At 30.8% G+C, this 21,409-nt stretch overlaps 1 protein-coding gene and 1 long non-coding RNA gene across 3 annotated transcripts in view; one reads left to right on the top strand and one right to left on the bottom strand.

Annotated features, from left to right (window-relative positions):
* The window catches only part of LOC143079982 (uncharacterized), a 250,721-nt gene that overhangs the window by 145,468 nt on the left and 83,844 nt on the right, over positions 1 to 21,409 (bottom strand). The gene's annotated exons all lie outside the window — the stretch shown is intronic.
* LOC143079981 (short transient receptor potential channel 7-like) overlaps positions 1 to 21,409 on the top strand; it is a 121,098-nt gene that overhangs the window by 428 nt on the left and 99,261 nt on the right. The window contains exon 1 of one of the 2 annotated variants that reach the window (XM_076255612.1): positions 13,736 to 13,835. The exons of the other annotated variant lie outside the window; for it this stretch is intronic. Coding sequence (XP_076111727.1) covers positions 13,820 to 13,835 — 16 coding nt within the window. The 5' untranslated portion in view covers positions 13,736 to 13,819. Of the gene's footprint in view, positions 1 to 13,735; positions 13,836 to 21,409 lie in introns of those variants that run through there. 2 annotated transcript variants of the gene reach the window in all.

The raw sequence follows: 21,409 nt of genomic DNA on the forward strand, positions 1-21,409 counted from the left end.
TTTCATATCAAAATCAAATTACAGAAATTAAGCGTACAAAAATGTACCACTGTAAATAAATGGCAAAGCTATTAAAAGCTCTTCTTATACAATAATTTATATTAAGAGTTTTAATATTGCATAGGGACATATTATTTGTATTTCAAGTAAGAATTAAAACAGCAAAAAAAAAATTGCATATTATTGATGAAACAGCCAATAACTATATATTATTATATCTATACATTATATTGCCTACAAATACTTGTAGCTTTTGAATTTGCAGAAACAGATTTATAAATATAAACTATATTTATTAATTACGTATCAAATTTAGACTCTATATATACTTGTAGCTTTTGAATTTGCAGATACATCAGATTTAAAATAAACTAAACGTAATACGCAATGCTAAAAGGTGTGCAACTGTGAAAATTAAGCTACGTATGCAATGGAGTAAACAAATATGTGTGTAGCATATATAGTCTAGAATAGTTGTGACAGAGAATTAAACAGTATTTTCAAGGTTGTAGATTTTCGTATTCTATTTGCACGAGCCTTTGCATAATTATGATACATTATTTACTCAAAGAAAATTGAATCATTTGATCAGATTTGTTTCTTTAGAAATATATTGAAAGAACCGTTCTGACATATGTCATATTATATATATAGCAATTTTAATATGGAAACTGCATATGTATAACTTTAATGAGAAGATAAAAAAGTGTGTATCTTGCAAATTTAGAAGATGTTACATAACAAATGGTGTCCATCTTTCAACCTGATTGATACAAAACCATTTCTTTTCTATATCCTTGCTCTTGATTACTATAATTGAAGCTGTAACACATTAACACGTTTCAATCTACTATTAATTCACGATGTTTTCTGGTCCCTGAATCCATCAGTAAATATTAAACGCTTTTATTTGCTACAGTTGTTTCATTTTATTTAATTACAAAGCTTCGTCTATGCACTATTTACCAAAGAACGTTAAGCAAACACATATTTTATTAATTACTTTTTGAATTTGTTTGCAAATATGTATCGTAGACGTAACTATGGTTTGAATTCAGAGGAGGCAGAGTTTTTGGGACCGCCGACTGAGGTCCCCAAGAGAGAGGGGTTGAGGGCGTAGCTCCCCGCCGATTTTTTTCTCTCAGTAAAATGGCTAAAAATGACCCGTTTTCCTTTGATTTTCTTTCTGTAAGAAACATCAGTATTGCTGGATCCTGGAAGCAATTTTTATGCAAACAAGTATCATCTGTATTTAAAGATATTTCTGTTAGAAATCAAACTGGTAAGTTAAAAAAAAAAACATATACAGCAAGATCATAGGTAGTTACGGCCCTGATTTGTGAATGCACGTGGTGTTTGGCATACACAACAAACTCCATTTTATTTTAATATTGTTTTATGCAAATATTAGAATAAGAAAGCAGTGATGTTGGAGTAGAATTTCAAATTAAGGGCGAGGGGGGATGAAAGACTAATTTGATGCCCTATTTCGATAACAGTTAAGTTTGCTTGGCACAAGTTTTTGTTTTATTCCTTTCATACTTCTTAACCCTTATTTGAAACCTAACAAGGAAGAACAATTAGGTGTCCTATGAAGTTAACAACCGTTTATTTATCACATAAAAAAAAAATCATGAATGTTTTGAAACTTTACTATTTAATGTCAAACTTGAAATACATATGATGTCGCATAAATCTATCTCGAAAAATTTACTAATTTGTTCACGTAACCATTCTTGTGAAAAATATCGGTCTCGGCCATTTACATATTGCACCTCATTGATGAAATTTAGAGCATCTTACTTTTAAAAACATGGGACCTACTGTACATGTGTAAGAGTAGACACATTTTTCTAGAAGAGTCATTTATTAAAAATTGTTTCACCATACGGGTAACCTTATTTTTGAATTCCCGCAGGGAAGAACATTGAAATGGATTTTGTAATTACTAGCAAATTTTGTAATAGGAATCGATTTTAAAGAGATCATATTTCAAAGAAACTGTGGCAAACTATTACTTTTGCTTCGTTTTCAAAATGGCTTGCACGCAATTAAATGCGCATGATTGTTTTCTGAACTTTTACACACCGCATAATGGCTGACGGTCAAAATTAACAAGTTAATAGATTTTATCAAAAACCGATTTTATCGAATCTGTTCTTTTTTGCAAATATGCTTTAGAAAGAAGATGATAGTTTCAACTCGCTCTTAATCATACTTAAAACTTAAAAACATTTTATTCGCATTTTAAAACGGATTAAATTTTTGGTGATAAGTCTGAAAATTTTAATCCAATCGTTTGATGTGTTTGTGATTTTGATTATGCCATTTGAAAAAGAAATTTCCGTTTCAATTTTCCTCGGAGTTCAGTATTTTTGTGATTTTACTTTTTATAATAATTTACATTATTTGTAAAACTTTTTTTTTATTTACGTTAAGGTATCAGACCAGCAATTTCAAACCCCATTATAATCAAACAATATTTTTCATTTTTTTTAAATAGTTTACCTTAACTTTAACTTCATAAAAACCAGATAAAGTATATTAATTTGGACATGTTTCACCTTTTAATTTGCCAATTTTCAAAGTCTTGCAGTGAAACATCGGCGTTTGGCAAAAAACGGCTACTAAAAACAGTCCCTGGTTTTCTGGAAATCATAATGAGTAAAATACTATGTAGCGCATTAATCTTTAATTGTATATGATACCTCATGCATGGGACAAGTACAATGTTAATGTTAGCTTATATTGTCTACATACATTTCTCTTTCCTAACAGTTTCATTTCTACAAATGTGTTTGGTAGTTTTAGTAAACAATGACATCAAAAGCAATAGTTTGTGTTAGAACAGGACTATTTTTACATGAACATACAGTGTTAAAAACTATGTTCTTAATTGAAGTGGATGAAGTAGCGCGGTCTGACAGCTTATTATATAATAATCTGAATGGAGTAACCTAGAATGTTTTCTTGTATTGACCGATTGTTAAAAGGAATGCCACAAAAACACAACAACTTGCCGTTTCCAAATCTACCGCATTCTGGGTAATATGTTCTAAAGTGTACACCTAGATTTTGAGATTGTTAATAACGTCCTGAATAATGCAAATTCAACCTTTGGAGCGGGGTCATTTTCAATTTAAGGGTATGATCAATGAATGTGGTCATAGCCCTGTAGATTATTTAACTCCGCATACCAGAGAAGACATATAAATGTAAACACACTGCCTCAAAACGTTTTAATTTTGTGCTGTCGTAGAACTGAATGGAGGTAATAAGTTTCCGATTTTCGCCACGAATGTTCAGCAGACAAAGATTAATTGCGTAATCAAACGTCCATATGACTCTGCACGGGCATTAATTTAAAAGCGTTTTGGTGATGTAATGGTCATTACGTCCTAATACCATCTCTTGATTTATCTGAAAACCAATACAATTTCCATCTTCATCGTAAACATACACATTTATCAATACAGCATTACCTTAATATAATTACAGACTGTCTTAATACTGTATCAAGTCGCTGTGTTCTAGGAAGAACCAGGTCTTATGCCAAAATTGATTGATCTTGATTCTGTGAAGAAATCTCGTTCTTACTGTTCTAGATTTACGAGACTAAATAGTGCAATTTCTTTCCAGGATTTCGGTAGATAAAAAAAATTATTTTATTATATTTACAATTCAGTTTAAGACGCTGCGCAATGTGACTTTGTAATCACAATGCCGATAAATAAGTATAATATATATCTTTTTTTTCTTGAACATGCATTCTACTTAGTGTTATTTTCTCTTATTTTGTCTACTACCATAATTCATTCACAACCGACAGTTTATAGAATATAATAAGCTTAAAACATTAGAGTATTTAGCTTGACAATCAATGTGCAAACAAGAAAGGGAAGGTATTATATTCTTTTCAAAACTGGTTAGAACCGTGAAGTTGTTGGTCAAATGATAAAAAAAGAAAAACTGTATCAGACTCAAATGGTCAGTCATTTAAGATCTACAAAAAAGTCGGCATCATCGAAATTGTCTATCAACTCCTTTGATGTCTTATTCTATTTAATAGATGATTTGAATCCTGTATGACTATTATATTTAAAATCGAATAAACAAAAAGAAACTGTAAATTGCAAAAATCCTTAAAATAGGAGATCTAAAAACTATAAATTCATTAATAATTAAAGTGATAGTAACAAAGGAAAATAACTTCTTTGAGGAGTTATCGCCCCTTAAATGATATTCTCTCCAATATAATGCAGTTTTTTCCCTGCAACTATACTGAAAACAAACCAGGAAAATTTGAAGTAGACAAAAAGATCAGCAAGATAAGATATTTCCATTAGTTGTTACTCCATTTTGATTTTGACCGTCAAAAATATATTTAGGATCCGTCCTTAAAAAACTGCGATAGGAAAAACATAAAAAAAGATCAGCTAGATACATAAACATCAACGAATAAGCTAGCTTAAACGATTCAAATTCAAGTGAAAATAAATATCAAAAAGGCATATGTTTGCCAAAAGGGTGATTCAGGTTCCTGTCTTCAGATAATTACTCAAACATTGCACAATTTATTAAACAATATCCCATAGAGTCATACAATATACATAAACTAAAAGGTATATGTTTACTGATCTATAATTAGAGATCCATCTTTTAGTTGCCCCCCTTAAGAGGGACATGTATAATGGCGAGCTAGCAGAACGAGCAAATTTACCTGTTCGTAATGTGATTAATATTTAAGGCTTTCAAATCTTTTGATTACATTAATTTGGTGTAAATCTAAATACTTTTGACATCAGAAATTATTTTTCAAGAAAAATTAGTTATACCGCCGATACATCACTTTCAATTCATCATACTCTGCAATGACGAAAGCCAATTTTGTCTGGTATGGAACCAGTCTACGATTGACGAAGGAAAGTAATTTGTTAAAAAAAAGTATGCAATAACAGAATCAAATCGGTAATTGTCAAATGGACTATTCGATGTAGTAGTCGTGATTATGAGCAACATTTACTCATTTCGTGGATTAGCACCATGCTTTATGTTTAGAATATAAATCAACTTCAATTATTTTATTAACGTGTTTTTTTCTCGGATTATCGCATTCTGTGATGGGAACTTAAAATACCTCTTTTCAAGGAAAACTGGTCACGTGTCCCTTGAACACATTTTATATTTGTCGTTCATTTATAAAAGTCTCAGCGACTAGATGCAAATAATAGTGGTAAGTTACAAAACTGAGAAGGGGTATAGGTCGGAGAACTAGGCAAATCTCTCAAAGGTTAACTTTTTAAGGAATTTAACTGAAAATGTATTCAGGATTTATTCTATAAAACTATGATCAATACCAAATTCTCGAAAGTGATATTTCATACTTATATATTACGTACATAAGCTTCACAGATGTGCGTTTATAAAAAATAATACATCTACTAATATCACTGGTGTCATGTTGTACCAGGGGATATTATTTCTAATTATCCATAAATAAGTTGTCAGTATAAACATGAACGTATTGCTATTTAAGTTGTCAATTCTGTTGTTTGCAATTATCAGGAGAAAAAGTCTAAAATGTCAACAAAATTAATATAATAATAGATATTCGGCGACACAGACACATGATTATGAAAACAGATCGTTCAGACCATTGATTTTATTTAATAAACAGTCTACTTCTTTTACATTTTCAATTAATGTTGGGTCATACTTTTCTCGGCATTTGAGAGCGTTATGTTTCGTAGTAATTATTCCTGACAATGTCATATTTAGCTTTTCCACCTCAAAAGAACAAAACGTTTACATACAATATCATATATTAATCCTCTCACAAGCTTTATACTCCAGGGACGTTCATTGTATCTATCACCAAAAACAAACGCATCGACAGCCAAATGATCTATGTTGTTATTCGACTGTATAACCAGCAGCCAGACAAAAACGAGGATGTGAATTTGAACTGCGCACGTCGAAGTTGTGTACGACTTCTTCCTTGATTGACTATAAGATTGACAATTTTGCTGCTGAAGGTCAGTGGTTCTGTCTTGGCTTCTTCCGGCTATAAAACTGACCGTCAAGACATGTAAACATTGTTTATATGATAAGTGAAGTTGTTGGAATGTATTCGACTGTCATACAAGTGAAAGGTTAAGCTAGCTATAAAACCTGGTTTGATCCCCAATTTTCTACACAAGACAATGCCTGTAATAAGTAAGGAATAAGATATTTTTATCCATTCGTTTGATGTGTTTAAGCTTTTGATGTTTCCGATTTGAATACGGATTTTCCGTTGTGAATTTTCTTCTGAATTTGGTATTTTTGTTATTTTACATATTGCCGAAAGTGTCGGTAACATCAACAGTCAAATCATAATACAATCTGGTTAGTTTTTCCCCCTGCATGATGTACTATTATAATGCACGTTGTACTTTTTACCATATCGTTTACAATAATTTGTAATTCAATTTTATTTTTTGGTAATGATAGTTCAATTTGCTCTCAGAGCGAATGCTTTAATTTAATAGCCTTTGTGATCGTATTCTATATTATGTAATTGAATGTGACATTATATTGAATCAGATTTTTTCTGAGGATTTAGAGTTATTTCGCTTGACATGCAATTTAAATCAATCATTTGTCAGAAATATTATAGAATCAATAGAACACAGAAGATTTAACATCAAACATCCTAGAGATACAAATACGTCGCTTAAACTGTTATAAACTAAACTGCCCCTTCCCCACAATCGAATTGAAAAAATATAGATTGGTTATAAGATATCAGAATGATATTGTATTTTAAGGAAATAAAAAGATGTGTAATGATTGCCAATAAGAGTAAGACAACTCTCCACCAGAGACTAAATGACAGAATTTTACAATTATAGCTTGCACGTTTTTCATTGGTCTATCTGTTCCGACACATGGGGTATGTTCGTTTGTTACATATAATACAGACGCCTGTTTGAAATTCAAGAATGCATGTATGTTGACCTCTTAAAATTTGCGTCTTTTGCTTTGTGTGTGTTTAGTGGTTGCTGCATCAATAGAGTCATTTGAATAATTAAACGATATAAACGGTTTGTGGATTTCTGAGAAAGAATAATACTCTTCTTTTTATTAATATAAGTTGGGGTTTTTTTGGGGGGAAGGGTGATTGATTGATTGTGGTTTAAATTAATAGTCCAGTAGCAAGTATATTTGGATATTAGCCGGGGTTACATTTTGTCAAGAGCTGAAAAAATCCAGAACGATTGAATCAAGAGAGAACAAGTCCATATAAGGCGTGCGCATGACACTTAGAAAAATGTCTGCTATAAAAATTAACTGAAGCAGGTGAAACCCAAGTTTTAATCAAATAGAAAATCGTTATCTATTAAATGAACATTTTAGAATAAAACTGTACCAACGAATTACACATGACTGTACACAATACTATATTTGACAACCATGACTATATACATTGTACCACTTTCCTAAATTGTGGAATAAAAAATAGATGAATTATCAATGTAAACACAATCTTTAATACTAAACTGCATCCTGCTGTTTGATTCTATCGATACAATGCACTTCAGCTGATTGATGACAAGTTCCGATTGTTTATATTTCCTAGAGACATTTATAACCATAACGAGGCTAGTATTTTTCTAGGACAATGTTGACATAAGGAGAACAATTATTGTTATCTTAGCAAAATTGAAAATTACCTGTATTCTTCCAGTGTATTCTTAATTATTGCAAAATAAAAAAGATCAAGGATTTTTGTTAAATTGCATATTTTTTTAATGCAATCCTGCATTTGTTAACATGTTATAACTTCTTAATAAAAGCGCGTTGTGCATCTTGCGAACTGATTCATGTAACAATTACATCACTACTTGATGTGTCTTAATTGGGTCGGGTGGAAACAATTATAAAATCTTCATTTCGCCTTCACATCTGTAGAAAAAAGTGCATGAAGCTTGAAAAAGTTGAACTGATAACGGTAAATTGAAAACTGTGTTGCCGATTTACGATTTACTAGAATTTAAGTTGGTGTTGGGTACAATTATCGTCTTACAGGAACGAATACCCATATCTTTTAAACGGATATCTTTTTTTTTTTGGAAAACTTGTGATTTATTGTCTATGCTGAAAGGACTTTCTACATCCCTTAATTCTAATAGCAGTACTTAGACAAATCGGAAATTGCATGTTGACTTCTAGACCCCAGATAAGTGTCTGTCAATCTTGATTGGTCAATTTAAGTTACAAGTTATTGGCTAAAATCCATTTAATATAGTATTTAACTTAAAAGAGTGGGTTGATATCGAAGTATTGCCCGTAACCCATGTTATTAAGATCACAGTTCATCTCGTGCTACAAAGTGTTCTCATTCTTCCATTCATTAATAAAATCCTTGTTTTTCTTCTTCAATTGGTTGCACTTTGTCAGTATTTTTTTTTAATTCTTATATTGTCTTTTTTTTTAGAAGATGTGGTTTGAGTGTCAATGAGACAAGTCTCCATCCAAACAACAATTTATAAAAGTAAACCATTATAGGTCAATGGCTCACACCGAACAACAAGCTATAAAGCGCCCCAAAATTACTAGTGTAAAACCATTCAAACGGGGAAACCAACGGTCTAATCTATATATAAAAAAAACGAGAAACGAGAAACACGTATAAATTACATAAACAAACCGACAACTACTGTACATCAGATTCCTGACTTACATGTAGGACAGGTGCAAACATTTGCAGCGGGATTAAACGTTTTAATGGTACCAGACCTTCTCCCTTTTTCTGAAACAATAGCATAACATCACAACATAGAAAAACACACGATTAAATATCAATTGGCAAGCTTAACTCAATCAAAAAACGTAAATTAACACACTATGAACGAATAAATTTGATTTGCGATATCTGAATGCAAATGTACAGTTAATAAAATATTAGGGACAAACATTCAAGGTAAAAAAACAAACAAACAAGTCCAAACAAAACCATGGCAAGACACCACTGCGAAATATTTAACCCTTCGAAAATAATCACTTTGAAAAAAAAAAACGGTTTGAATAATACAGGTAAATCTTGAAGTTTATACAAATGTAGTTCGAATAAGTAAAAATTAGAAGATATTCCAGATAATCAAAGATGGTATATAGACAAGATCCATATTAATATAAAATAACAAAAAGCATTATAAACAGTATCAACAGGTCGAATTAACACGAAAATACGATTTGAGAGTACTCGCAGTTACGGACAGCTACATGTAGTTAAAAGCCAAAAACAATTAATGATAAAAAGTCATGCATCAGAGACTAAAATCAACTAAAACACATCCCAGGGATTTAATATTTTAACGTCATGAACAGTCAGAGAAGACATGGCTTGTGCAATGCCAAAAATAAATGTATCGACAGGTACATGTAGTAGGATACTGAGAAGTGACTTCTAAAGAGATAAAAAAAAAAAAAAAATAGTTTGGAAAAAGAGATTTGTTACAGTTGTTGCATATTGTGTATAATGTCATCTGGTTATAGTTCTAAAAAAGAAATATTTTTTTTATTCTTATAAATGATCATTTTTACAAATTTATTTATTTTTTTTTGTTTTAAAAAAAGTAGGATCTACAAAAGTTTACGTTATCTTGAACAATAAAATCAATATACTAAATTAAATACTAAACATTATTTGTATTTATTAAAGTACTGAAGTCTTTGAAATAAAAGTACTGTACTAGTCAGTAAATGGGGAAAAAATAAACTAGACAATCGATACATCCATAAAGTAACATTCAAATAAATATGTGAAGCCATGTCCTATATTCAGTTTGTTTACATGAAGCTGATAACGATTCATAACATGTTCGATTATCAGTGACATTTAGAGATTTTTGTTCTAGTTTTTGCCGATGGCCTGGTATGGTATAGATATAGTTTTCAAAATGGATATTGTTTATATCTTTATATATTATGATGATGACAATGTTCTTTTTGAATATTGGACAAATTTATTCTAATTGTGTTGTACATATAAAAAATTAAAAAAAAGAAGATGTGGTATGATTGCCAATTAGACAACTCTCCACAAGAGACTAAATGACAATGTTTTTTTTCTTTAATCTGTTCATTCTTAACAAACCCTGTTTACAGTTGTTTAATTCGCAAAAGGAGTGTGTGCGATAACAAACTAAATTAAATCATTTACTACCAACAGTAGTTTAGTAACAGTATCTGTCTAAATAAATACCACCTCAATTTCAAGACTTCATGCATAAAGAGTATATAGCTATAAGGAGATGTGGTAAGTGTTCCAATACATGTAAGATATGGTCTTACATCTGCTCGATTGTTTTTACCAACCATACACATGTATCTGTTAAAGCAATTTTGTAAATATAAACATTATGTTCCGTTTTACAACCTGGAAATGTCAGTGAATATTCATATTAATATTTTAATATTTGTAAGTTTGTTTGGTCTCAAGGTGAACAGTTGTCTCATTAGCAATCATTCCACTTCCGCATGCCGTTTTATACTCTCTGTTAATCAATCGACTATTTACACAAGATAATTATAGTAGGATTTGCAATATTTATCGTTATTTTCTACTTCTCAAAATGTAATAAGATACAGTTTTATGAATCTGTATACATGTATCATCATAAGTTGTTTACCTTAATTATTTGTCAAGTAAGAACACAAATACTAAACAATAATATATAGTGTGATGCTTAAAGAATTTACAAACATGAATCATACGTCTTCCAACTATCATGTAAACGAAGAGTTACAGGAAACTGTCAATTCATTAACCGGAATATGTACATATTGTCCAGAGCAATTATAAGGTTCCAAGAAATGAAGTTATTGGTATTGATCATCGATGTTAGTCTGACACAAGGTTACACAGACATGTGTTGTTTATCATCGGACATGCACATCACTGTACATGTACATTATCATACCATTTCATATCACACAAACACCATTTCATATCACATATATATATCCTTTTCTTTAACACACTTACCAATTAAAAAAAATACACACAAAAAAATCATAATTTTTATGATTTTATGTATTATAACAAATAAACTCATACATGTAGATACCAGGACTAATCTTTTACACTTACGCCAGACTCGCGTCTCGTCTACAAAAGACTCATCAGTGACGCTCGAATCAAAAAAAATGTTTAAAAGATCAAATAAAGTACGAAGTTGAAGGGCATGGAGGACCAAATATTCATAAAAGTTTTGCCAAAAACAGCCAAGGTAATCTATTCCTGAAGTAGAAAAGCCTTAGTTTTTCAAAAATTTAAAGTTTTGTTTAACTTAACAGTTTGTTACTCGAACACATACCATTTTATACAAAACACATATTATTATATATCACACATATACCATATTATATACTTGAGATTATATAGCAAACACACAGCATTTTATATAACATGCATATACAATTGGACATTACACACCTCATTTAACATAACACACACATACCCTTTTTCATAACACAGACATACCATCTTATGAAACACGCACATACCATTTTATATAACACAAACATACTATTTAACCTAACACACATACCAATTTATACAACAAACACATGCCATTTTATATAGCACAAACATACCATTTTTCAAGTCACACATACCAATTTGCATGACACAAACATACCACTTCACATAACATACACATACCATGTTGCATAACACACACATACCATTTTATATAAACCACAAATATATGTTTTAAGCTTCCTGGAACGCTTATATAATTGTATGTACAGTAATCGGCTTCCTAAAACAGTTATACAACAGCAGACAATCGGCTCTCTGAAATGCTTATACAATGGTTGGTAATCGGCTTTCTAAAAAGCTTACACAATTGTGAACAAAAGTTCTAGTACATTTGTACGTACATGTAGTTGTGAACCCGATTTATATACAATATCAAGCCTTTAGTTCAATTTGTCCAATCTCCCAACTATTCTCCCCTTTTTTTTTCTTTTTTTTTTATTAAAAACTATTAGATGGGTTTCAACAAATAACTCACGACTTTAGAAATAAGACAAATCAGTACCATAGAGTTTGGAAAGAAATGGCCTTGAACAAAATAAATATGATATGTTGTATATAATACATACAATATAAATACACTTTTGTTACAAATAAACGGTGTTCAGCGTTGGCAGTTGGTTCTCTTGAAATATTCAATTTATAAATTTGCAGTGTGTATGAAATGAGATGTAATTTAACTACCAATGAGACAACTCGCCACCAGAGACTCCAAATGACGAAGAAGGTTAGCAACTTTAGGTCACCGTACGGCCTGCAAGAATGAGAAAAAACTCATACTGCATAGCAAACTAGACCTATATTTTGGGGAACAATTACCAATAATTATTGCTCGATCATACTCCTGACTGTTGAAGATAATGCAAATGGTATACATTGATACGTTCATTGTTCATTTATCATTTAAGAATATAATCACTATATACATGAACTAGATAAATACTCTAGATAAAAGTGCTGCATGTAGGTCAGTAAAACGCTACAATACATGAAACTTAGTTTTCAATTGATCGTTTATAAATACTTCAAATGAACCAAACAAACAAGCAGGGCAAAAATACAAAAACTGTTCTACATAATATCTTTCCCTGGAGCCAAGGACGATTACTACATCGAGCTGGTATTGAATTGAATGGCCATAAAATTTTATATGTGAGAAAATCACAAATATAATAAAAAAAAAGAAACAAAGAAACAAAAGATAACCGGTCCAAACAAAATAAGAAATTCACAGCAAACATTTAATATCCGATCGCAATAGAATTTCCAAACACTTCTCCAGAAAACAATTTTGAAATCCTTGTAAATTAATTACAAAATTATACACGAGTATTTTAATAAATTATATCAAACAATAACGTTAAGTTATCCATTTGTTTTTTACTTTTGTGTGTGTATAATTGATAACAATGATAATTTGCAATGCACTCTTGTAAATAATTTGTTTGATCCTGTATAATTGATGATTACAATTTTGTTACAAAATTATTTCCAATAATGAACTGATAATGGATCGACTAGAGACAGAGCTAGGCGCAAATATGCACAAACGCAGTGCCTCATCATTTGCTGTCAATGATATCTGAATAACAGCATTTTGGTATATACATGTACTATTTATACAGCAACAAGACAGTTGGCCTGTTTGATAACCACACTAAACTCAAAAGCATTTAGTTTTACAGTTATGTTTCACTTATTCTTTTGAAAAGAAATGAACATATATATTTTTAGATAAAAAGTTTGATAATTATATTTTTAGAATATGATACTAGTGTTTTTAATTTTACCGAAATATCATGTTAATCTTTTACTCCGAAGAACAATAAACCAGTTATAGATTTACAGCAAAAGAATTTTAATAAAATTTCCCAATGAGAATTCAGATCAGCAATTAAGCACTTATTAATCATCCGTGTTCAATTATCGATATTTAAGTTATTTTTAACTTGATGATTTCGAAAGATTACAGTTAAAGTGTAATATGTTGGTAAATCAGAAGTTTGCTTTACTCGAAGATTTAATTGACTGAATTACGTTTGGTTTTACGTCGCATGATAATTATGATTATTATATATGAAGAATCAATTTTTAAAATTTGTACTTCATTTTCACGTGTCGCACAATTAAATGATATGGAATTAGTTGCTATGGTAATCCAGGTGTTTTCGTTAGTATTGACTTTTTTATGAGGTCATTTCACAAAATTGTTTTCACGTTTGGATTATTAGGATGGTCAGACCTAGAGGTAAGCAAAAATTTTAATTACAAATTTCTATGGACAATTATCAGAAGAATTTTAACATTGGCATTTTAAATACCAGTTGTTGTATGAATGTACTTGGTTTTGGATTGTAATTCTTCAATGTATAATGAAACATGTTAATTCAACTGGACAAACAATTTAAATGATTTCCATATATTTCTAGGCAAGAATATATTAAGTCAGTAGTTTCAGTCTTATATAAGCAGACACTCGCGTCTATTCAACATGTTTGAGTTAAACAAGTTGTCGGTTTATTTAAAAGAATGAGACGCAAAAGAGGATATCTGCATTTTTTGAATGAAGAATGATAAACATTGAACTAGCCTTCTTTAGTTATAAAAATGATCATAATTATTCATATATTTGATATTACACGTAGATATATCCGAGGTTCATTTCTGGTAACACTTGCGTCGACAAATGTTTCGACCGATTTAATCTTTTAAAGGACTTTGTACATTATGTATCATTCATATTACACGACCAAGTCAGCTACTGTAACACTTGTCTTTGTTGGAACAATATTAAAAAAAGGTTTAAATATCCAAATTTTGAACGAAATCATGAGTGGTCAAATTTCAGCAGCACTCAGAAATACGAGTAATACGTGCAATATATTTCCATTGCATAACATATGATTTTTGTATATAAATTCATGACGCTTTAACTAATATTAATTTTACAAGTTTCCAATTTACAAAAATAGAAGAATAACATTCATACGAAACCCCTCAACCCTAAGCTAACAAACGACTGGTACCTACATAAATTTATCATAAACATGCTGTAAATAGATAAAATAGGCATGGCATACATGTTTGTTTAAAAAGAAAAAGGCAAATCGTATTTTTTTCCTTGTAAGACTCGTACTTTTTCCGTGCAAGGCTCATGGTTAGTTAAAGTCGTTAAAACCACCCTCATCATCTTTTTTTTTTACAGCTAATCGACCTAAGAACAAAAAAACAAAAACGCAAATCAAAATGCAAACTATCTTTTTTTAATATTTGTGCTATCTTACTTATCAGTTACATAATAGATAAACATAGTCGATAAACTATTTTACTTACAAAATGTAACAGTTTAAAAGTCGAACGAATGTCTTTATAACCCGAGAAATGATGGAATCCCGAGCGCACACCTGTTACATATGGACAATTCTGGCAAACCCAACATTTAAAAGAGAGAGAGAGAGAGAGAGAGAGAGAGAGAGAGAGAGAGAGAGAGAGGGGCATATGCCGTTGCGTATTCTTTAAGTGTTTATCAAAAGATTGTTACATTCATCGAAAAAGAAAAAAATGACAAACTTTGAGAGGTGCAAATCAGTGAATAAGATTATTTGGAACATTCATTTGTAAGAGTTATGAACATGTAAATTTGTTAACTTCTACGTCATTTTGGTCTGTGGTGGCGAGTGGTCTCATTGGCGACCATACCACATGTCCTATTATCTGTATCTAATATTTTCAAATGCGGTCAGAATTGTGTTTTTTTTTAACATGAGACGTTTCATACAACTTATTTAACAAGTAAAAATCTCAAAAGTTAATTATCCTTCATATGCTTGTTTTTGGTACATGTGTAGCTTTCTTTATAATTACTGCAATATAGTTACCGGGAATATAGTGCCAACTAAAAATGCATGTCACCTTGTGTGCAAGTCATCCTTTTGGTGGCCTTGTGTTGTTTTTTCTGCCCTATGTTCGGGTTGTTGTCTATTTGACGAATTTCCCATTTCCAATCTCAATTTTATTTTGTGTAAATTATATACATTCCATCGACTTTTCTATCATCATTTTGTCTTTTCGTACAGTTTGTTTTTTGTTTTTAGAAAATACGTGTCGATAAATACTTTAAAAATGGCTTTATAGAATGGTTTAGAAGCTGGATTTGCAGAAAGAACACCTTTGTTTAGTACGGGCTTAAAATTAATTGGTCTTAAACCCTTATTTCAAAGGCTTCATCAGGAGCTAATTAAATTTTCCATGTTTTCTTATACCTAGCTGAGTATTCCATTTGTCATCATAAGGATTTATTTTTTACTGAACTAAAATCACGAAATTATACTTTGAATCATAAATTTCTAACGATTAAGTTTGTCATGGAATGCAAACTTGATCTTAACTAATATTAATTTTGCAAGTTTCCAATTTACAAAAATATAAGAATAACATTAATACGAAACCCTTCAACCCTAAGCTAACAAACGACTGGTACCTACATAAATGTATCATAAACATGCTGTAAATAGATAAAATAGGCATGGCATACATGTTTGTTTAAGAAGAAAAAGGCAAATCGTATTTTTTTCCGTGTAAGACTCGTACTTTTTCCGTGCAAGGCTCATGGTTAGTTAAAGTCGTTAAAACCACCCTCATCATCTTTTTTTTTTACAACTTATCGACATAAGAACAAAAAAAAAACGCAAATCAAAATGTAAACGATCTTTTTTTTTATATTTGTGCTATCTTACTTATCAGTTACAAAGTCGATAAACTATTTTATTTACAAAATGTAACAGTTTAAAAGTCGAACGAATGTCTTGATAACCCGAGAAATGTTGTTAATATCATCCCGAGCGCACACCTGTTACATATGGACAATTCTGGCAAACCCAACATTTAAAAAAAGAGAGAGATAGTCATATGCCGTTGCGTATTCTTTAATTGATTTAAAAGATTGTTACATTCATCGAAAAAGAAAAAAATGACTAATTTTGAAAGGTGCAAATTAGTGAAAAAGATTATTTGGAACATTCATTTGTAATTTGTGGGGTTCGTGTTGTTTATTCTTTAGTTTTCTATGTTGTGTCGTGTGTGCTGTTGTTTGTTTGTCTTTTTCATTTTATCCATGGCGTTGTCAGTTTGTTTTAGATTTATGAGTTTGACTGTCCCTTTGGTATCTTTCATCCCTCATTTGTAAGAGCTATGAACATGTAAATTTGTTAACATCTACGTCATTTGGTCTGTGGTGGCGAGTGGTCTCATTGGCGACCATACCACATGTCCTCTTATCTGTATCTAACATTTTCAAATGCGGTCAGAATTGTGTTTTTTTTTAACACGAGACGTTTCATACATAAAATTGAGAATGGAAATGGGGAATGTGTCAAAGAGACAACAACCCGCCCAAATAAAAAACAACAGCAGAGGGTCACCAACAGGTCTTCAATGTAGCGAGAAATTCCCGCACCCGGAGGCGTCCTTCAGCTGGCCCCTAAACAAATATATACTAGTCCAGTGATAATGAACGCCATACTAATTTCCAAATTGTATACAAGAAACTAAAATTAAAATAATACAAGACTAACAAAGGCCAGAGGCTCCTGACTTGGGACAGGCGCAAAAATGCGGCGGGGTTAAACATGTTTGTGAGATCTCAACCCTCCCCCTATACCTCTAACCAATGTAGTAAAGTAAACGCATAACAATACGCACATTAAAATTCAGTTCAAGAGAAATCCGAGTCTGATGTCAGAAGATGTAACCAAAGAAAATAAACAAAATGACAATAATACATAAATAACAACAGACTACTAGCAGTTAACTGACATGCCAGCTCCAGACTTCAACTAAACTGACTGAAAGATTATGATTTCATCATATGAACATCAGGCACAATCCTTCCCGTTAGGGGTTTAGTATCATACCATCATAACATATATGAGAAGAACATAACCGTGTCATGCCAACAACTGTTTTTAGAATAAATGTGTTTAGTTCCGATGCAAAGACCTTATCAGTGACTCAATATTAACGCCAAAATATGCAATCTTTAATGACTTGACAACAGTATCGTAATTATATCCCTTCTTAATAACAAGTAAAAATTATTTAACAAGTAAAAATCTCAAATGTTAATTATCCTTTATGCTTGTTTTTTGTACATGTGTAGCTTTCTTTTTTTAATTACTGCAATAGAATTACCGGGAATATAGTGCTAACTAAAAATGCAAGTCACCTTGTGTGCAAGTCATCTCGTGTGCAAGTCCCCTTGTGTGCAAGTCATCCTTTTGGTAGCCTTGTGTTATTTTTCCTGCCCTATGGTCGGGTTGTTGAGTATTCGACAAATTTCCCATTTCCATTCTCAATTTTATTTTGTGTAAATTATATACATGCCAACGACTTTTCTATCATCATTTTGTCTTTTCGTACAGTTTTATTTTTGTTTTTAGAAAATACGTGTCGATAAATACTGTAATATTGGCTTTATAGAAAGGTTTACAAGCTGATTTGCAGAAAGAACATCTTTGTTTTGTACTGGCTTAAAATTAATTGGTCTTAAAACCTTATTTCAAAGGCTTCATCAGGAGCTAATTAAATTTTTCATGTTTTCTAATACCTAGCTGAGTATTCCATTTGTCATCATAAGGATTTATTTTTTACTGAACTAAAATCACGAAATTATACTTTGAATCATAAATTTCTAACTATTAAGTTTGTCATCGAATGCAAACTAGATCTAAACTAAGGAGTCACTGTGTTGTATCCAATTTTTGATTTTTATGAGATAGCACATATTCGGACGCCGACACGTTTGTTTTTATCTATTATGGATGTTATTCGTTCCGAGATTAGGGTGTTGGTGTTAGGAAAGATAACTCTGTTTCAAAAACCTTTTGTTACAATTTGGTGTGCATTTTGATCAAACGTACTAGTAACATATATATACTCATAATCTAAAGATAATGATTGAAACTATTTTGCACTTCTCTTGAAAATATTTTATCCCGAATGTAGAAAAATAGACTTATCAGACGACATACTTGAAGGAGTTTCTATGGAAACGGACAGATCTAAACAGATCAAATTTCAAAGAAAAGAATGATCTAATACATTGTATATAAAGTAAAGTTTTGACATTGCTTACTTGATTGTGCCGTCGATTTGTTTTTTTCAATAATACAATGAAATATTTTTTATGTGTCTGAACGTTTACGTTGAACCGTATGCAAATTTCATAAATTCCTTATCGTCTGCAAGTTACAAAACACAAACTATTTCACGATAACTTCGTTATTTAGTTGATTTGATTCTATGATTAATTGTTTTCTTTCTGAAAAAATGGCATGTGATATAATTTACGTGTAATTAAACAACACGTGGTTCTGGGACAACATTCATTAGTACGAACAGAAGCGGAAACAACATATGTTTTTACAATTTTATTTGTAAGATTTTTGTTTTAAGCATAACTACAAAAGCGCACGAACTAAAGTTCTAACTTTTATTTTTATTTTTTTATTTAAAAGCGTTTTTCTAGCAATGTCATGCACGGGGCAAAGTGTTACAAATAAAGGCAACAATCGTAAATACCGCTGTTCAATAGTCATAAAGCGAAAACAAATTCGGGTCACAAAACAATACAGAGGGAGAAATATCAATTATAAGAGAAAAGCAACGGTACAACAGAAACACTAAACTGCAACATCAACATCAACATAACGCCAACATACATCAAAACGGACTATTTGATAAGAACTGATTTTTTTCTTTTCTTATTAACTGATTTGCTGATTTTCCCTCAAATGACGGAAAGAATAAACTGTTGACCCGTTGGACCGAGAAAAGAAAAAGACTTCCAAATAACTGTACTATCCTTTTACCAGTAGAAATAAAGTTTTTATGAACTTACGTTTGAAACGAATTATCTATTCGATAAAGATTATGCTTAATTATATTTTTTGATGTTAGTTCTAAGTTGTATTATACAATTATAGCCTTTGTATGAGGTCGATACGAGGTTATATCAACCTAAGAGAAGCATATTGACTGAGGACGAAGGACCTGAACCAAAGGCTACAATTGTTATATTATTAACCAACAACTATTGCATGAACAATGTAAATATGGGGATTTCTAGAATGTATTTTTAGTAACATGCTGTATGCTTGTGCAATATGCTGTTTTTGACCTACGAAAAACTAAACACAACAGTATTGGCGTGCAAACTGAGTAAATACAAATGTTCATGTGATAAAGTTTTAACGAATCACAAATCCTTAAAAATATTCGATTAATATTAATAATATATACGAATACAAGATATGGAATATACAATTATACATTGACAAAACTTGCGACAAACTGAATAAATATTTCAAAAACTGAAATTTAGTTTAAGTTAATATGTTAGAATTTAGGAACACTATATGGAAAGAAAACAAAAACAATCCTATTGGCGCGATATAAGATATCACATACCGGAAGAAAATTAATTTTAAAGCATCTTCAGGAATGGTTTTTTACAAATAAAGTTGATTTGTAGAGACGGAAGCACACTTCAATGGCTTTCCTTAATACTGTAAAATGGTTAATGTTTTCTAAGGTTTCGTTTCGAGTCATCTTGGAAAATTCGCAAATCAAATACAATGTATCAATTTCAGTGAAAAGTACTTTTTGTTTACATTGCGATCTATTTGTGCAGTGATTTGTTTACATCTGAAAGCTATTCGTTTTGATAACCTATTAGATTATTTAGACACATCAGCACAAACTTTACACAATATGAACGATTTTTTTCTATTTTTGTTTCAATAGCAATTCGTATTACAATTGGTAAACTATTGAAATGTTTCCGATAATAAGTATTTGTAGTGAACATTTTATCCTTTGTAACATACATAATAATCTTTATTGCAAAATTACACCCATAAGGGTCCAGCAATACTACATCTATATAAGAAAAAAATCAGTAAACAAAAAAATTTAAAATAAAAATTTAAGAAAATTTTGAATCGTGAAAAGATTTAACCACATGGTCGTCTCTAAAAAAGTTAACTACATGTTAGCATTCAATTTATTCGTGTTACATCAAACCATCAATTCAATTTAACTGGCGAAGTTATAAAATTACAAAAACGTCTATGAAGTGTAAACAGGCACGGATACATTTGGCTTTTGTTGAATGAAAATCAAACGGGTTAATGCACTCACTAGTAAAAAATCTGGGTGCGAGGCATTGGGAAAATGAGTATCCAACTTGCTATTGATATAAAAAAAATCATACCATTTCCTTTAAAGATGTAAAAACAAAATTCATGATCATGACCATGGATTCTGAACAATCATTATCAGACGAATATTGCAAATTTTGTGTAATGTTTATTCTGTTTATTCTCTTCTTTAATATTCACAAATTTGTTTACATTTGACATTTCATGCGTTGATCAATATTTTATCTTTGTCTATATTAGTAAAGAATATAAGATCAAAGGCAATCAATCAAATGAGTTAATTAGACTTTAAACTTATTCGTAGGACAAGGAAAACAATGTTTCTAAGAATACTGATTTAATCAATATAAAACATAATTAGGACTGTATCATTCATCCATAATGTTCAGCAAATAGTTATTAAAAATGAAGAAGGAAGACGTGTGCCAGTTTTAATTATTTTTTATTTGTTTATCAATGGTAGTTTTAAATTGCATATAATGGTTTTAATTTGCTATAAAACGTTTTAATCAAACGGTCAATAATTTGGTATCCTGTTGAGAGTTTTGTCATTGGAAATCATACCACATCTTCCTCTTTTTACCTTTATTCAATAGGACCCTTT

Source organism: Mytilus galloprovincialis, chromosome 6 (assembly GCF_965363235.1).
Source record: "Mytilus galloprovincialis chromosome 6, xbMytGall1.hap1.1, whole genome shotgun sequence".
NCBI lineage: Eukaryota > Metazoa > Mollusca > Bivalvia > Mytilida > Mytilidae > Mytilus > Mytilus galloprovincialis.